The sequence below is a fragment of the Alexandromys fortis genome, unplaced genomic scaffold (assembly GCF_014885135.2).
Source record: "Alexandromys fortis isolate MF-2015 unplaced genomic scaffold, M_Fortis_MF-2015_v1.1 scaffold_352, whole genome shotgun sequence".
NCBI lineage: Eukaryota > Metazoa > Chordata > Mammalia > Rodentia > Cricetidae > Alexandromys > Alexandromys fortis.
The window spans coordinates 311934-327701 of NW_026068237.1; the positions used below are offsets into that span (position 1 = coordinate 311934).

At 50.5% G+C, this 15768-nt stretch overlaps 1 protein-coding gene across 4 annotated transcripts; it reads right to left on the bottom strand.

Annotated features, from left to right (window-relative positions):
• Positions 1–4855: 4855 nt before the first annotated feature.
• On the bottom strand, positions 4856–15002 carry Alad (aminolevulinate dehydratase). Of its 4 annotated transcripts, XM_050130996.1 has the most exons (13): positions 14860–14889; positions 12651–12744; positions 9891–10073; positions 9147–9197; positions 8540–8636; positions 7689–7824; positions 7501–7584; positions 7324–7412; positions 6735–6790; positions 6565–6652; positions 6391–6477; positions 6006–6135; positions 4856–4991 (listed from the first exon to the last, which is right to left on the bottom strand). In XM_050130996.1, the coding sequence occupies exons 3-13, from the start codon at positions 10001–10003 to the stop codon at positions 4930–4932; spliced, it is 993 nt and encodes a 330-aa protein (XP_049986953.1). In that variant the 5' UTR covers positions 10004–10073; positions 12651–12744; positions 14860–14889; the 3' UTR covers positions 4856–4929. The 4 variants fall into 4 exon arrangements, with proteins under 4 accessions (XP_049986953.1, XP_049986951.1, XP_049986954.1 ...); XM_050130994.1 differs by lacking the exon at positions 12651–12744 and having other exon boundaries at positions 14860–15002; XM_050130997.1 differs by lacking the exon at positions 12651–12744 and having other exon boundaries at positions 14856–14963.
• Between the last annotated feature and the right edge of the window lie 766 nt (positions 15003–15768).

Here is a 15768-nt window from a genome sequence, read left to right on the forward strand (position 1 = left end):
CTGACTCACCATGACCCACTTCTTTATGTGCGTGGTGCTGGAATTGAACCAGAACCGGGGACGTACTCTTCCTACAACTGATCCACACCCTGGGCTTCTGGTTTTTCCAGACAAGAGTTTCCCTGTGTAACAGTCCTAGCTGTCCTGGAACTAGCTCTTGTAGACCAGGCTGGCCTCAAACTCACAGGGACTCACCTGCCTCTGCCTCCCGAGTGCTGGGATTAAAGGCGAGCGCCACCACTGCCCAGCTGGGTTTTTAATTGTAATCTCACTTGTTTGTGAGCTGTGTAAATGAACAACATGGCAGGCACATTCTTGTATCTTCCTTTGATTCTAAGTTTTATTAATCCATATCACACTGTGTGGCTGTCTTGTTCCTTTTCAGAACTATAACATTTCATAATCAAGATGGAATACACCTCAATGCTGATGGCACTGGGTTAGTTCCAGTCTGGGATGATCACACATACTAGAAAGTGTTCTGAACAATTTTCTCTTGGGTTGGTCTCCAACCTTGGCTTATGATCCTCCCATCTAAGTAGCTGAAGACAGCAGGCACATGTGAACCTACTGTGTCTCAGAGAACACCAGTAAATACTTTTGATAAATACCTAGGAGTGGCAATCAGGATACCCTCATCAAGTGTGCTTCCTTTCAGTAGACAGATTTCTGAAATGGCTGTACTAGTAACTAGAAGTCTCTTGTTTTGCATTCTCAAAGGCCATCTACCTTTCAGTGTCAGAAAGAAAGGATTGACGACAACTCAAGGTTCCCCACCCCTTTGGTGCTCATGCACGTGATTTTGCGAGCTGTTATGTTGCATGGGATAGCCTTGAACTCACGATCCTCCTGCCCCAGGTGTCCAATGCTGGGTTTATAAGAATGTGCTACCACACTTGAGATGAAAATGGAATGCAGAATAACAGGAGCTGAGATCAATTCCCCTGCCTGCACAAACTGGCAAACCAGTCCCAGTGTGCTTACAGAATTATATAATTCTCTCTCTCTCTCTCTCTCTCTCTCTCTCTCTCTCTCTCTCACACACACACACACACACACACACACACACACACACGAATACAAAAGTGGGCATGTGGTAGTCAGAAGACGTTTTGGAAGTTAATTCTTTTCAGTGGGTGCTATGGATTGAATTCAGGTGAGACTTGCAAGGCAAGCATTTAGATCTGTTGAGTCACCACTTCCAAGAAGTAAACCTTTAAACTTATTATTTTGGCTTTTGTTCTATTCACTAATCCAAATACAGAGAGGGTAAGCTTTGACAGATTGTTGGATCAGGTTCGAGGAAGTGAGTGACACCAGCTTAGCTCAGCACATAAAAGGAGACACCCAGACTTAGAGGGAAATGCATTTCAGGCAGAGAGGACCATTGGTACAAGAGTCAGGGCCTTGCCAGCCTTTCATGCAATGGGGCAGCTCAACTGTTGCCCCTTAGTTCATAGTGAGTGAGCCAAATGGCAGGCATGTGACCAAGCAGAGCAACCGCAGCTCTTCCAGCAGGGGAGGGACAGAATGGATTTTTTTTCTGAGATTACAAATCTTAGGGGTCCTTTCAGGGTTACAGGGTTCACAGTTTACTGGGAAGGCTTATCTATAGCAATAAAGTCTACACAAGGCCAAGAGTAAGTCTTTGACCCAGGGACACTTCTGGTCTTATCAAGATCTTGGCGTGAAAACCAGTTGAGCTGCTTTTTCTATTTAACTGTTTTAGCCTGCAATCAAAGCCACCCAGAATCTGGTGTGCCACAAATCACAGGCCCTTCCTCTGTGGAACTGGCAGTCCATGTGGGACAAGGGCTGGAAACACATGGTCTCCACTCTGGGGAGTGAGGTAGCTGGTTAAAATGCCCGTCAAACAGACAAGCTACAGCCTAAACTAGCACATTTGAGAACGAAAAACCAAGTCTTACTCACTGAGGCTTCTGATGCCTCGCCAGCCTGTGAAAGTCTATTTCTCTATCCAGAGATGGGTGCAGATCCACAGGAAGACGGCAATCTTTCCAGATGACTCTGTCCCTTCCCGATTGTAAAAAAAAAACTGCAGCTGGGATTCGTCTAGAAGTCCTGGCAACCATCCTGCTCTAACTTCATGGGCACAATTGCCCCTCCTATCCTAACCTAGATGCAACTGCTTTCTAAAGATGTCACCAAGTGGACACTTAGGTGACAAGACTCCAGGGGGCGCCACCGACACCTGAAGGAAAATGGGTTCCTGGGCCTTCCCGCCATGCCAAAGTCGATCATACACAAGCGCCAGCCATGCGTTCACTGCTGCTTACTGGAGGATGTCAGGAAGTGGTTAAAAGCAGAGACTTTGGAGTCAGGTCAGAATGCCACAAATATGGCCTCGGAGGAGTGCCATCAAATCTCTAAACAGACCTGTCATTGCCAAGAATCCCAAGCTAAACTTACCATGGACCTGTTTTCTCCACTAAATGGCCCGCCCACCTGCCACCTAGTCAAGCGAGTTCATGTCTCATGTCCAATTCACCTCTAATTATGCCCTAAATACATCTATACTGCATCTCTATGGTCACTTAGCCCACACAGCTCAAACACCTCATCTGTATCATGTCCATGGTTGTTAAGAGGCCATTCTGCTGACACCCTTGAAATGCCTTTCCACCTTGGAATAAAGTTAGGGAGATGTGACCTTGAGCCCGTGTGGTTCGGCCTGAAGCTCCACTCTTGAGGTCACCTGCTTGTATCTTTCCTGGTATGCCAGCCACTCGTCCTGTGCTCATAGCTTTGGGTCCCAGGAACTTTGCACAATGGTTCTTTCCCTAGAACATTATTGCCCAATTCTTTCTCAGCTTAGCTACTCATCCAAATATTGGTCTTTCAGGGAACAATTCTCTGAACCTTCAGAGGTCGGGACCTGGTGACCTTCACACTTCACTTGTCTCTGCTCGGCGTCTACAGTAAGTTCCTGGGTACATCGGTTAACATGGTGTACCTGCAGTGGGCAGCACATCTTCTGGCTTTCTGCACTGACTTGGTGACGATGGCTCCAGGATGGCCAAGGAAAGCCACCCCTAACACATGAACCATTTTAACTGAAGAAGAGCTCAGAGGTGGTGGAACATGTCTAGGAGTTAAGACAGTTCTAGTCTGGTATACTTCTGGCCCAATGATGGCATGTCTCAAATTAGTGATCTGAGCTCCAGACTGTCGATCTAGGCTCAGGCTTCCAGAAAGGGAATGTTTAGGACTCTTAAGATCTGATTTTGCAGATAACCTAGACAACAAAGAGGACCCTAAGAGAGACATACATGGATCTAATCTACATGGGGAATAGAAAAAGACAAGATGACTTGGGAGGCAGAGGCAGGTGGATCTCTGTGAGTTCGAGACCAGCCTGGTCTACAAGAGCTAGTTCCAGGACAGGCTCCAAAACCACAGAGAAACCCTGTCTCAAAAAAACAAAAACAAACAAAAACCAAAAAGACAAGATGTCCTGAGGAAATTGGGAGTGTGGGGAGACTGTGGAAGAGGGTGGTAGGTAGGAGAGGGGAGAGAAGGGAGGGGAGAAAAATACACAGCTCAATAAAAAACTTTGAAAAAACCTGATTTTGGAGGCTACCTTTCACAAGGTGAGAAACAGGAAGCTCAGCTCTTATGGGTCAGTCACAGCTCTAAATGAAAGGTACCAAGAGTTAGGACCAGTCTAACTGCAGAAGCTGCCAGTTTATAACCCAATAATTGTACATTTTAAAGACGGATTTCATTTCGCTTTAGAGTCTGAACTGAACTTGCTTTGGTGCTACAGTGAGGACTCTGAAGTGGGGTGAGCTGCAAACTAGCCCCACCTAACGTCCATTAGTGGCAGTGCGTGTCAGATGTCAGGTGAACTGAAGCAGCCGGTGCTTAAGCTGCCATAGACACCCCCACTCCCTCCTGTCCCTATTGCCTTCCACCAAAGTCTCTCTAGTCCTCTTTCCAGATTCTCTCTTTTTTTTTTTTTTTTGAGACAGATTTCTCTGTAGCTTTGGAGCCTGTCCTGGAACTTGCTCTGGAAACCAGGCTGGCTTTGAACTCAGAGATCAGCGTGCCTCTGCTTCCCGAGTGCTGGGATTAAAGGCGTGCGCCACCACCTCCCAGCTCTCCAGATTCTCTCTTGAAGGGCTAGGACAGCTCAGTGGCAGAGCGCTTGCCTTGATGGGTGAGTATTCAGTCCTCAGTGGAGCAAATCAAACCACACCAAACCACCTCAGCATCATTAAGATGGCTGTCATCAGACACCAAATGTGTGGGAAGTAATCACTCCAAGCTCCAGCCTGTTATCCACCTTCCTCCTGGACTGTCCTCCAGTCCTGTAAAACTCCTCCTCCCAAAGGGGTCTCTGAACATCTGTCCTCTTTGTCCCTCTGAGGTCTCAGCTGAGGGGCAGCTTCTGTCTTGACCCTTTCCTTCAAAGGAAGTATCACTTCAACTGCTTTGTTATGTCTTATCTGACTCCCCTCTCTGTCTAGAGACAAGCTACTGTGTGTCCTGCTGCGTCCAAATAGCCCTGGTCAGACGTTCTCAGGAACTGTCTGTGTGTGTGTGTGTGTGTGTGTGTGTGTGTGTGTGTGTGTTCCCTCTGCTTCTGGGATTTGAGCCTCACTAATGCATAAGTCTTCTTTGGGGTTCAAGATCCAGCTGCTCCCCTCTCGTCACAAAGCCCAAGGCCTGTGCCTACGGCTCCTGGCTCCTGCCGAGCTGAAGCCACACCTCAGAAGCAGGGAGATGAATCTCTGGGCTGAGCCAGGGTGGGAAAGAGAGTGGGAGCTCAGCATGTTGGCAGGACCACCCATGGTGCTGCGCCCGCCAACAGCACGCAGGAAGACCGCACAGGCACAGTTCCAGCATTTACTTTGGCTTCACTCAAGGCCCAAGGAGCTTTGTCAACATCAAATCCTATACTCTCCATCACTCTTCCTTTAGCCACTTCAGCAACTGGGGTGTAAAGTAGGTGATGATAATGTCGGCACCTACATAGAAAACAAAAACGAGAGGGTTATGACATCAGCTCTTAGCACACTTGGGAGAGGAGAGCCAGGCAGGGAAGGACCACCATGGAGAGGCATAGCATGGTGTCGCAGCCTAAGACTGAACCTGGGGCCCGATTTGCTGATGTGTGATATGTGCAGAAGAAGCAGGCAAGCACTAGCCTGAATGTCCCAGCTGTCTGGGGAAACCGAGGCCCAGTGCGGCACTGAGACCAAACTACAGACATTTCTAGCTGAGGCTCTTTCTCCTCTGCCATGTCACTCTGAGATCCAGCCAGACTTAGACCCATGTCAGGAAGCAAATAACTACCCACAATTCCAATTCCAGTTCCCAGTGATCTGATGTCCTCTTGTGGCCTCTGCGGGCACTGCACATACACAATACCCACCTCTCCGTCTCTCCGTCCCTCCCTCCCTCTTTTTGAGACAAGGCTTCTCTGTATCTTTGATGGTGCCTGTCCTGGAACTAGCTCTGACCAGGCTGGCCTCAAACTCAGAGATCTGCAGGCCTCTGCCTCCTGAGTGCTGGGATTAAAGGCGTGCGCCACCACCACCGGGCTTCAATTTGCTTTTTCCTATGGACCTTTCCGGTAAGTGGGGATAACAGGCGTCTGCTGTTAAACCCAACCTGACAACCAGGATGGTCTGTGATACTAGCCAAACCTGCTCCCATTTATAAGGTAATAAGAGTATACACTGCATATTATCTCAGCACTCCTCAGGACAGTATGTACCAGGTATCTTATCCTGGCCTATGGACCAGGACCCCAAGACTGACAAAGCGGCTTGCCCAAGCTCTCTCAAGCAGAAAGCTGTATGGCGGTCCTATTGCTGTCATCGCTGCAGTTTTCTGCCCTTCCTCACACTCTTCTCTATTTGTGCCTGGTGATCCGAACTGGGCAAAGAATCCGAGCTTCTCAAGACCTTTGCTTTCTTTCTTGGGCAGAGTGACCATCATGCCCTGTGGCACAAGTCACAAACCCCACCCCTGCTTACCAGCTCTGCGGAAGGCAGTCACAGCCTCCAGTACAGCAGTCCTGAGATCAAAGGCCCCAGCCTGGGCTCCGTGCCACAACATGGCAAACTCTCCTGACACCTGGTATACCGCGAGGGGGAGCTCGGGGTGCTGCAGAGAATGGCAGATGGGGTCAAGTGACTGTCCCTTCCTTCCTGCCCCGTCTGAATAATCACTGCCACCGAGAGCCAGCTCACTCTGAAACCGTCCGTCCACAGCTGTCTAGGTGCTGCCATGAGCCACGCAGAACTAAGCAGGGTGGGAGAGGGTTCCTGTTCTGGCTCAGAGATTGATTCTACAGCCCCCCTCTCCCATTTAGGGTCCACTATAGGGGACAACCTCTTCCACCCTACATTCTGTCCTTACCTTGTCCTTCACCTCCCGCACCACATCCAGGTAGGGCAATCCTGGCTTCACCATGAGCATGTCAGCTCCTTCCCGAATGTCCCGGGCCTAGGGATAAGGGTGAAGTGTGGGTAGCGCCTGAGACAGGGACAGGACAGGACAGGTGGGTGTGGGGTTTAAGTTGAGATCACTCACAACTGCACGGAGGGCCAGGCCACGGGCTCCAGGAGGCAGCTGATAACAGCGGCGGTCCCCAAAAGCTGGGCTCGACTGAGCTGCATCCCTGCAAAGAATATCACAATGCTGGGGTCCAGCGTCAGGAGACTGGGCCAGGAATTTAATAGACCACTGTTGACTCCACTCACCGGAAAGGGCCATAGAAACAGGAGGCAAATTTGGCACTATAGCTCATCACAGAGACCTAGAGAGAAGACAGTGGAGTCTAGGCCTAGTCAGCCCTTCCCAAATCCCAGGGGTCAAACAAGGGAAGGTCCTCAGGCAGGAATCAAAGGACCTATAATCTAGTCTCTGAACACTAGGCCTTGAGGTGTAACCCAAAGGGCTCACCCAGCGTCGCTCTCAATTCTGAGACGCACTGTATGTACTGGCTCACGTGTAGGTACGTGTGTGTGCACATGCATGCGGGGCACAGACAACAACGGCAGCATTCCTTAGGTGCTGTCTAAGGTTTCTGAGATAGGATCTCTCACTGGCCTACAGCTTTACCAAGGGTAGGCTAGCAGGCCAGCAAGCTCCACCTCCCCATCACTGGGATTACACACACACACACACACACACACACCACCATGCCTGCTTCTTACATGGGTTAGAAGATCCGAACTCAGGTCCTCACACTTGCAAGCAAGTGCTTTACTGACTGAGCCATATTCCGAGGGCTGCCCAGGCCCTCTCCGTCCATCCAACTTCACACCCCTCCCTGCCCTCAGGTCATACCCTGTTGCCAAGACCGTGTTTTAGCAGGGCAGTCTTGATGGCTTCGACACGTCCGTCCATCATGTCTGATGGAGCTACAACCTGACATCCTGAGGGACAGAGGGTGACCTTCAGAATTCTGGATCTTTCTTGCCCACATGCCGACTCCCTGTCTCTGCTACTAGGGCACTCACTCACCTGCTTTGGCATAGGCCAGTGCCACCTCTGCCAACCGCTGTCGGCTTTCCTCAGCTAGGAATGCTCCTTTCTCACTCAGGAGGCCTGGGAGACAAGATGCTGGGTTGGGAGTGCACCTTGGCCCTTGTCTGTCCCCACCCTGGGGGGCCGCTGGGCTGAGATAACAAGGTCTGTATGCAGGAGCTCACCACAGTGACCATGGGAGGTGTAGGGGCACAGGCAAACATCACAGGCCACTAGGAGGTCAGGGAAGGTCTTCCTCAACAAGCGGACGGCTTCAACAGCTGGGGAGTCCTCAGAGTCAGCTGCAGAGCCCTGTTCGTCCTGGAGCCAGGGAAGGACAAGGTGGTACGTCTATTACACACCTTTTCAGAAGGTATGCTGGCTGCCACCGAAGAACACAGGCCCAGCCCCATTTACAGAGTACAGCAGAACCACCCAGTTAGGCTGTCACAGGCCTACTCGTGAGCTTCCTGACCTGGGGTCAAAGGCAAAGAATACAGCAATGCGACTATGGCCCCCAAAGCCTGCCCAGAGCAGAGCCACAGTGAGCACAGCGCTTCAGTCCTCCCTCCCTCAGGCTTCCTTTGTCTTTCCTTCCTTCTTATGTGTGTGTGTGTCTCCACATGTGGAGAGCACAGGCCAAAACTGGGTGTCTTCCTCAATCACTATCCACCTTAGTTTAATTTTTTTGTTTTGGAAGTAGGATCTCACTTACCATGTAGTTCTGGCTGGCCTAGAACTAGCTGTATAGACCATGCTGGCTTTGAACTGAGAGAGAGGGGCCTGTCGTACCAATCTCATGCTGGGATTAAAGGCGTGTACCACCGTAGCACAGGTGTCCAATCAGGCAGACTGGCTGTCCCGCAAACCCCAGGAGCCACAGTCTCTACCTCCTCGCACTGGAGAACAGTCATACACTGCCTCTCAGCTTTTCAGAATGGGTCTTGGGACTGAACTCAGGTCCTCAAGCTGGAGCAGCAAGCTCTACCAGCCCAGACACTTCCCTCATCTTCCTCTCCACTCTTCCATTTGTCACCTTGGGAACTCTGCTGGGGACACCAAAGATCAGGACAGCGCGCAAGCCTGCTTCCACCAGGGGTCTCAGCATGTCCTCTAGCTGGTTCACGCCGTACCTGGGGAAGGGCAAGGAAGCGCAAAGCGCTGAGAGAACAGGTCTCCTGCCCAGGCCTCCATGCCTTTGAATAGTGCTTCTGTTACAAGTCAAGCTGCAGGCTGGGGTATAGCTCTGTGGAAACACACTTGCTAGCATGTGAAGAGCCAAGCTGCGTAGGGTACCGGAGAGCGCAAGCCCCATAGTCCAGGACCAAGTAGCAGCATACCCACCAGAGAGACGGGCAAACTGGGTCACAGACAGGAGAGCTATGCAGTTAGCTGTGGCAGACTCCTCCCGTCTCAAGCTCAGTTCCTGCCTACAATAGCCTCTGCCCCAATGTCCCCGATGGTGGGATGCTTGTCACTTTATGAGGTTGCCTCCCATACTAGCTAACAGTTTACTCTCCATGAAATCCTTCTTTCCAGTGTCTTTTCATATCTGCTACCTGTTAAGTGTGCTTCTACTTCCTGGCACCTGCACCTGTGCAATCTTTCCTTCCACCATCCCCGCCACCCACCATAACCCCTACCTGGCCACTCCTGGGAGGCTGGCAATAGGCTGGACATCATCAGGAACATCCCTGCAAGAGTTGGAGAGGGTTACGAATTAATGGTTGTGTGACTGACAAGATTGGGATGTCTGATCCCCCTGCCTGGCCAAGCCCAGGCCTAACAGTAACAGGAACAATAATAGCATGGCAGTAAGAGCAACGGTACTGAAGGACTTGACTCTGAGTTCAGAGGGTCCTTGTGTCTGAGCCAAGCATCTCCTTTAGCCTTAGGCACTTCATCTGGATCCTGCGTAGATTAATTTCTTCAAGCACTTAAGATTTACTCAACAGTTCTCAAGTGCTAGGTAGTGTTCTAGGTAGTGTTCTTATCAGTAGATAAGAACAGTGAGCCAATCAGGCAACAATCCCTGCCCTCCAGAGTTGGGACGCATAAGGATGTCTTTTTCTTCCTTGTGAAGAGGCCAGGACTGCAGGAGCCTAGCACAGTACCTGCTATGCAGTAAGCACTCCACAAATATCTTCTGTGGTTGCTAACAATTGCCTCTTAACTCAGACATAGCATTTGACCCAGATACTTCCCTCTTCTGTTTTAACCACCAAAGCTCTGGAATGGCAAGGGTAATCATGACGTGACAACTGGAGTTCTTTTCGGAGCTTGTATGGTTCCAAAGACCATAGTCCCCAACCTCACAGACCACTTTAAGGCTTCCCCCTCCCGACAGGACTGCCCGCTCCAGGTCTGGCACACTGCTGGGGACTCACGTGACAAAGATGGGATAGATGAGGTTGGAGGCACTGATGGTGGAGGCAGAGGCCTGCCAGGTCCGCAGCAGTGGGTGGAAGTAGCCGCTGTGCAGTATGGACTGGTGATGCATGGTGTGGGCGGGGTACAGGGTAGCCTGCTAGATGGACTCTAGGCTCCGAGTGTCCGCTGTCCACTCAGTTCTGTGGGGGATCAACAGGAAGCGTAAGACGTGACGTTCGGAGGACAGTTCTTTTAGGTTTCTGCCTCCCCTCTCTCCAGTCAACTGCTGCCCCTCCAGAACAAGGTAAGGCAGGGAATCCTGTAGAAGTTTCAGAGAAATTTCAATCTAATGATAGCACTTGGGCTATAGTTCCCAGGACTGATAGTTAAAAAACAAACAAACCAGTTTTCAGGGGCTGGAGAGATTGCTCACGGTTAAGAGCACTAGCTGCTCTTCCAGAGGACCTGGGTTCAATTCCCAGCACCCACATGTCAGTTCACAACTATCTGTAACTCCAGTTCCAGAGGATCTGACACCCACACACAGACATGAATACAGACAAAACACTAATGCACATAAAAAATTACATAAAATTTCTGGCAACTTTAAATTGTATCTTAGTAAAGAATCTGAAGATTAGAAATAAAAGAGAAACCGAATGGATTCTTCCTTGCACATATTTTGAGAAGTACTGTTCATTCAACATTTAAACTTCATTTAATGCATTATAAACGCCCATGATTAAGGCAGATTGAGAGGTTATCTTTTTGTTTTTGTTTTTTTGTTTGTTGTTTTTGGAGACTTGTTTCTGTAACTTTGGAGCCGGTCCTCAAACTCAAACACAAAGATCCGCCTGCTTCTGCCTCCTGAGTGCTGGGATTAAAGGCAAGCGCCACCACACGGCTTTTTTTGTTTTGTGAACTTTTTTTTTTTAATGTGGTGCCGTGGATCAAACTCAGGGGCTTTGCACATGGGAGGCAAGGATTCAACTACTAAGTTACAGCCCCAGCCTTAGGATTTTGTGTTGATTTTGAGGTAGGGTTTCACTATGTAATTCAGGCTGGCCTCAAACTTGCTTAGCCAGTATTTTAGATAAGCAAAAAGAAAAACGCCCTGGAATTCCGCTGCCCGTGCAAAGCACTGTTAATGCCTTGACATGTGGACTGTGGCCAGAGGCACAATGTATTCCAAGATCAAGTACTGCGTGCATGACTGGACAGAGGGACACACATGTCCTCCCCTGTACAGTGTCCTCTAAAGACCTCGTACAACCAAGGAGCCTTCTGCGCTGGTCAAGTACAAACAACTGATCCTCCTGCATCTAACCCTCAAGGCTTAGGATTATGTGATTCTCAGACAGGAACCCAGGCTTCTGTGAACGCCAGGCAAGCGCTCCACCAGTCCAACTGCTTGTTTTGTGGTGGCACGCTCCTCTCTTTCCCTAGGCCTACACTCTGCACAGCCTCACCCTCTCCCGCGTGGCTTCCTTCTTGCCCACTTTACAATGCCTCTTATGTAACAGTTCTTTGTGGCACCGGCTTATCTTGCCCTAGTAAACAGAGCTTCTACAGGGCAGTCCTGCCTCCCACACAGTGCTCTCCCCACACATGGACTCTAGCACAGAGCAAGTATTTCATCACACTGAGCACAAGACAAAACTGCATGCCTCAAAAGTGATATACGCCTGAAGGAAGCCTGGGTGCCACACTGTTTTAGGAGCACCTACTGTGTGCCAGCCCCCGACGGCACCCTCTCACATGCCTTTTGGAAGTCATAGGCTAATCCTGGGGGTGGGGGGTGGGCAGGACTCCTAAGTGCATTGCAGAGCCAGGCAGCCCAGGCCTACATGATCCTGGGACCCAGAGAGGAGGGCAGGAGAGCTTGTAGAAGAAGACAGGGCTTGGGGTCTCTTCTGTGGGATGTGTGAATCTGGCAGGGGAAAGGTGAGGATTACTGTGGACTGTTCTGAATACTCACGGATGTAACAGGGGTCACGTGACAGAGGTGGAGGAATTGAGACAGGGACAAGTTCTGAGCAAATAGGGCACTGGCCTGACGCGCCTTTAAGAGAACTCTTGTGGCTGAGGAGATCAGACAGGAAGCAGAGGAGCAGGGGGAGGTCAGGAGGCAGAGAAGGGCCATCCTGAGGCAGCCAAGAAGCTGTCTCCTAGGGCAGATGCTCTGACCCAGGGGACAACGGAGACAGGAACAAAGCAGGAAGAGGGTAGCGGGATGAAGGGCTGGACAGCTAGTTCCATTTTAGACATTTGCTTTCGGAGATACCCTTTGGCTACTAAGCAGACAAGTTAAAAAAAAAAAGCCACAGAAAGTGGAGGCTGGTAGGTTTGAATCCCTGGCTCTTCGAACAAAGGAAATATCCAGGACCAGAGGGGAGGTACTTACCCAAAATCCTGCAGCAAATCAGAAGTGGAAACAAGTCCAGAGCGCTGGAATCCTTCGCTGCACCCTGCTGTGTTTGTTTCTCAGTCCTCCCAACTAGCTCAGGGGCCCATCTTATCCCGTCTTCCTCCTTGGTAGAGCTGGGGTTATCAGGACCACACAGAACCAACCCTATCACCACACCCCTGGGTGGGCCAGCCTCATCACAGGACACGGGAGGCCAGGCCTCCTTAGAGATGTCACACTCAGTACACACGAGGATTTATCTACCCACTTTGTGCAAAACTTGGCTCTCTTATCTGCCAGGAGTTAGCCGAGAGGTAAAATTATTTGCTCAAAACCATATAGCCAGTTAGTGAAAAAACGAGAATTTGACCTTGTTCTGGGCTCCAGCTGGTCTCCCTCTGGGGACACTGATCTACTGAGTTCAGCAGCACAGAGCACTGAAGGTGGAACTTCAGCTCATTTAACTGCAAAAGTCAATATAGCGTTCAGTGGAATAGTTAGGAGACAGAAGCCAGGAGAGGTTATGGAACTTGCTCAGTGCCATTGTGGCTTGGAGCCAGGTTTTGAAACCACGTGCATATTTGGATTCATCTGCCCAAGAACATTCTCTGTAGCAGAACCTGGCTTATGGAATCCACACCTGCATTCCCTGGCTCTCACTCATCACCTGTAAAAGCTTAAGGGAGTAACTGATAGGCCATCTGCCTGAAAGTAAAACTTGGAGGGCCACCTATAGGAGCTGTGTGGTTCTCCAAATTTTACTTCAGGGTAGCTGGGAGCTATGGGGAGGAGTGCAGAGGTGTGGGCGGTGGGAGCTATAGGGGGGAGTGCAGAGTGTGGGAGGTGGGAGCTATGGGGGGGAGTGGAGAGGTGTGGGAGGTGGGAGCTATGGGAGGAGTGCAGAGGTGTGGGCGGTGGGGCACTACAGCAGCTCCTGTTTGCTTCTTGTGGGACTGAACTCCTGGACCCCTGTGCTCCATTACTGAGCTACATCCCCAGCCAGAACAGCACAACTTGGATTTTGTTAAATATTGAAGATTTTGCCTATGGGCATGTAAATGCATCATACATTTGCAGTGATGGCAGAGTTTAGAAGGATAAGACAGATTTTTCTTGAGGCTGCCAGCTCACAAAAAATGACACGGAGACTTATTAATTATAAAAGCTTGGCCTATAGCTTCTTGTCTCACTAGTTCTTATAACATTTCCATTCAGCTACATGCTGCCACGTGGCTAGTGGCTTTTACTTCTGTATGTCTTGTATCCTCTGCATCTGGCTGGCGACTCCACCTTTCTTCTTCCCAGAGCTCTCTCTGTCCAGAAGTCCCCGTTATACCTCCGGCCTAGCTAGTTATTGGCTGTATAGCTGTCTATTAAACCAATCACACTGACATATCTTTACATAGTGCAATCAAATATCTCACAAGAGAAGGGGCTGTGGGATCCCCTGGAACTAGAATTACTTATGGTTGTTATATGGAGTCTAGGGACTGAGCCCAGGTCCTCTGCACTGAGACTAAGAGTAATATCTCTTGCCTTTTATTTTGCCTGTCACCAGAAAAAACTGAGAGAGACTGCCACCAGGTGTGGCTGAGAAAGAGCTTCAGGGCCTGGGCTCCCAGGCTGTGCCCCATGGAGGATTCCAGAGGCTGTGCTCTTGGCATAGATAGAGGTGAGCTAGTGCCAGTTCTGGCAGGTTCGGCAAGGGTTGGGGAATAGACTCCTCAGGAGGGCCAGCTAGGTGGAAGGTCTAACACTGGGATATCTGAAGCATTCTCAAACCGGCCCAGGAAAGGCAGCTACGGGCAGTCAGACCTGAATACTTTAGCTGCCACCTGCCACAGTATTTTTAGGAGGGATCAGACAGAAAACTAGACCTTGTCTAGTCTGCTGGCGTAATCTCCCCTGCCAGGGTTTAGCCATTTCAAACTATGAGTTGCTTTTCCCAGATTGCTATAAGATTCTGGCTGGGAGCTTCTACATCCAACAATGGTAAAACTGAACTCTGAGAAGGACATAAGAGCAGGGCAGCAGGAAATCTGGCCCAAAATTCAGGAGTCCAGCAGCCCTCAACCCTCACTTTGGCCTTTGACACTAGAAGATCAGAGTTCATACATGATATTCCCAGCAGAGATGAGCCGACTGAGAGCTCCAGGTGAGGGAGGAGGGGAGGGAAGAGGATGTGACCTAGACATGACCACTGCTGGTAGCAGGAGAGTTAAGTGGGATTTAAAAGGCTTGGGGGCAAACTCCTGTCTCTTCATGTGGTAAACTGGGGCTTCAAGAGACCTCAATGGGTGGTTGTACTGACTGAAAGAGCAGATTGTTTTCCCCTAGCTCTCCAGCCTGCCAGACACCTTGCACTCCCAGACTACCCCCAGAGGCCTCGGAGAAGGGAGGCGGGTGGAGGCCACTTTTGAATCCCCAAGCCTGGAAGCACAAGACCGTGTAGCGGCAAGATCCCGCCCACTCTAGAGGGTGCACCAGGACTGCGTCTCCGCCGCAGCGCCAGAAGCACAATGCCATCCGGGATGCCCACCCAAACCACCACTTGCCAGAGGACGGGCCCGCTCACCTACCACGGACACTGCTCCCCCGCCGCAGCTCCGCTCCTGACTCCCGCCTCTCCCGCTCTAAGAGAGCAAGTCCACGTAGGGGCGGGGCGACTCACCCGGAAGCGGCTCTCCTTCTGCCCGCCCCCACGGGCGTGCAGCCTACGCTCCCTTCAGGGCAGCCTCTGCTCGCCCGCTGGGCCTGGCCCACGCTCAGAGGGTGGAATCTTGGCCAATCTGGAGCCTTCGGGGAGCGCGAGAGCCCGCCTACCCCGCCTCTCCGGTCCACACACCATCCGACCCCGCGGGCCTCACTGGAGGGGAGAAGGCCCGAGCATCTGGGGAACCCTGGCTTGTCATTCCGAACTCACCGAAGAGTTCTCTAGGTCTCTTCTTAGCCTCCAGCAAAAAAACTGGCTGCTGCTCTTTGGTTAAAAAAAGATGTTCAAGACAATAAAACACAGCGGGTAGATCCATTTTGGCGGACTAAGCACTTTTAAGTTGTTGTATTCAGCAGCAGACGGCCCATTTTAGACCAACGTATTACAGCGTAATTAATTGTCCAGCCCTTGATCTGTGATGGGTTGAAATATGTGGATATTGAAAATAAAGAAAAGTAACCACATATGACAGGGGTATCATGTTTACCTAAAATGTATACATTAAAATCTGACCAAAGGGAGCAGACTGGTGGTGTACCCCTTCAGCCCAGCACTAGGAAGTAGAGACAGGTGGATCTCTGAATTTGAGGTCAACTTAGTCTATAAAGTGAGTTCCAGGTCAGCCAATGCTATCACATAGTAATAGCTTAATCCCAGCACTCGGGAGGCAGAGGCAGGCGGATCTCTGTGAGTTCGAGACCAGCCTGGTTTACAGAGCTAGTTCCAGGACAGGCTCCAAAGCCACAGAGAAACCCAAAGAAAACCTGATGTGTTC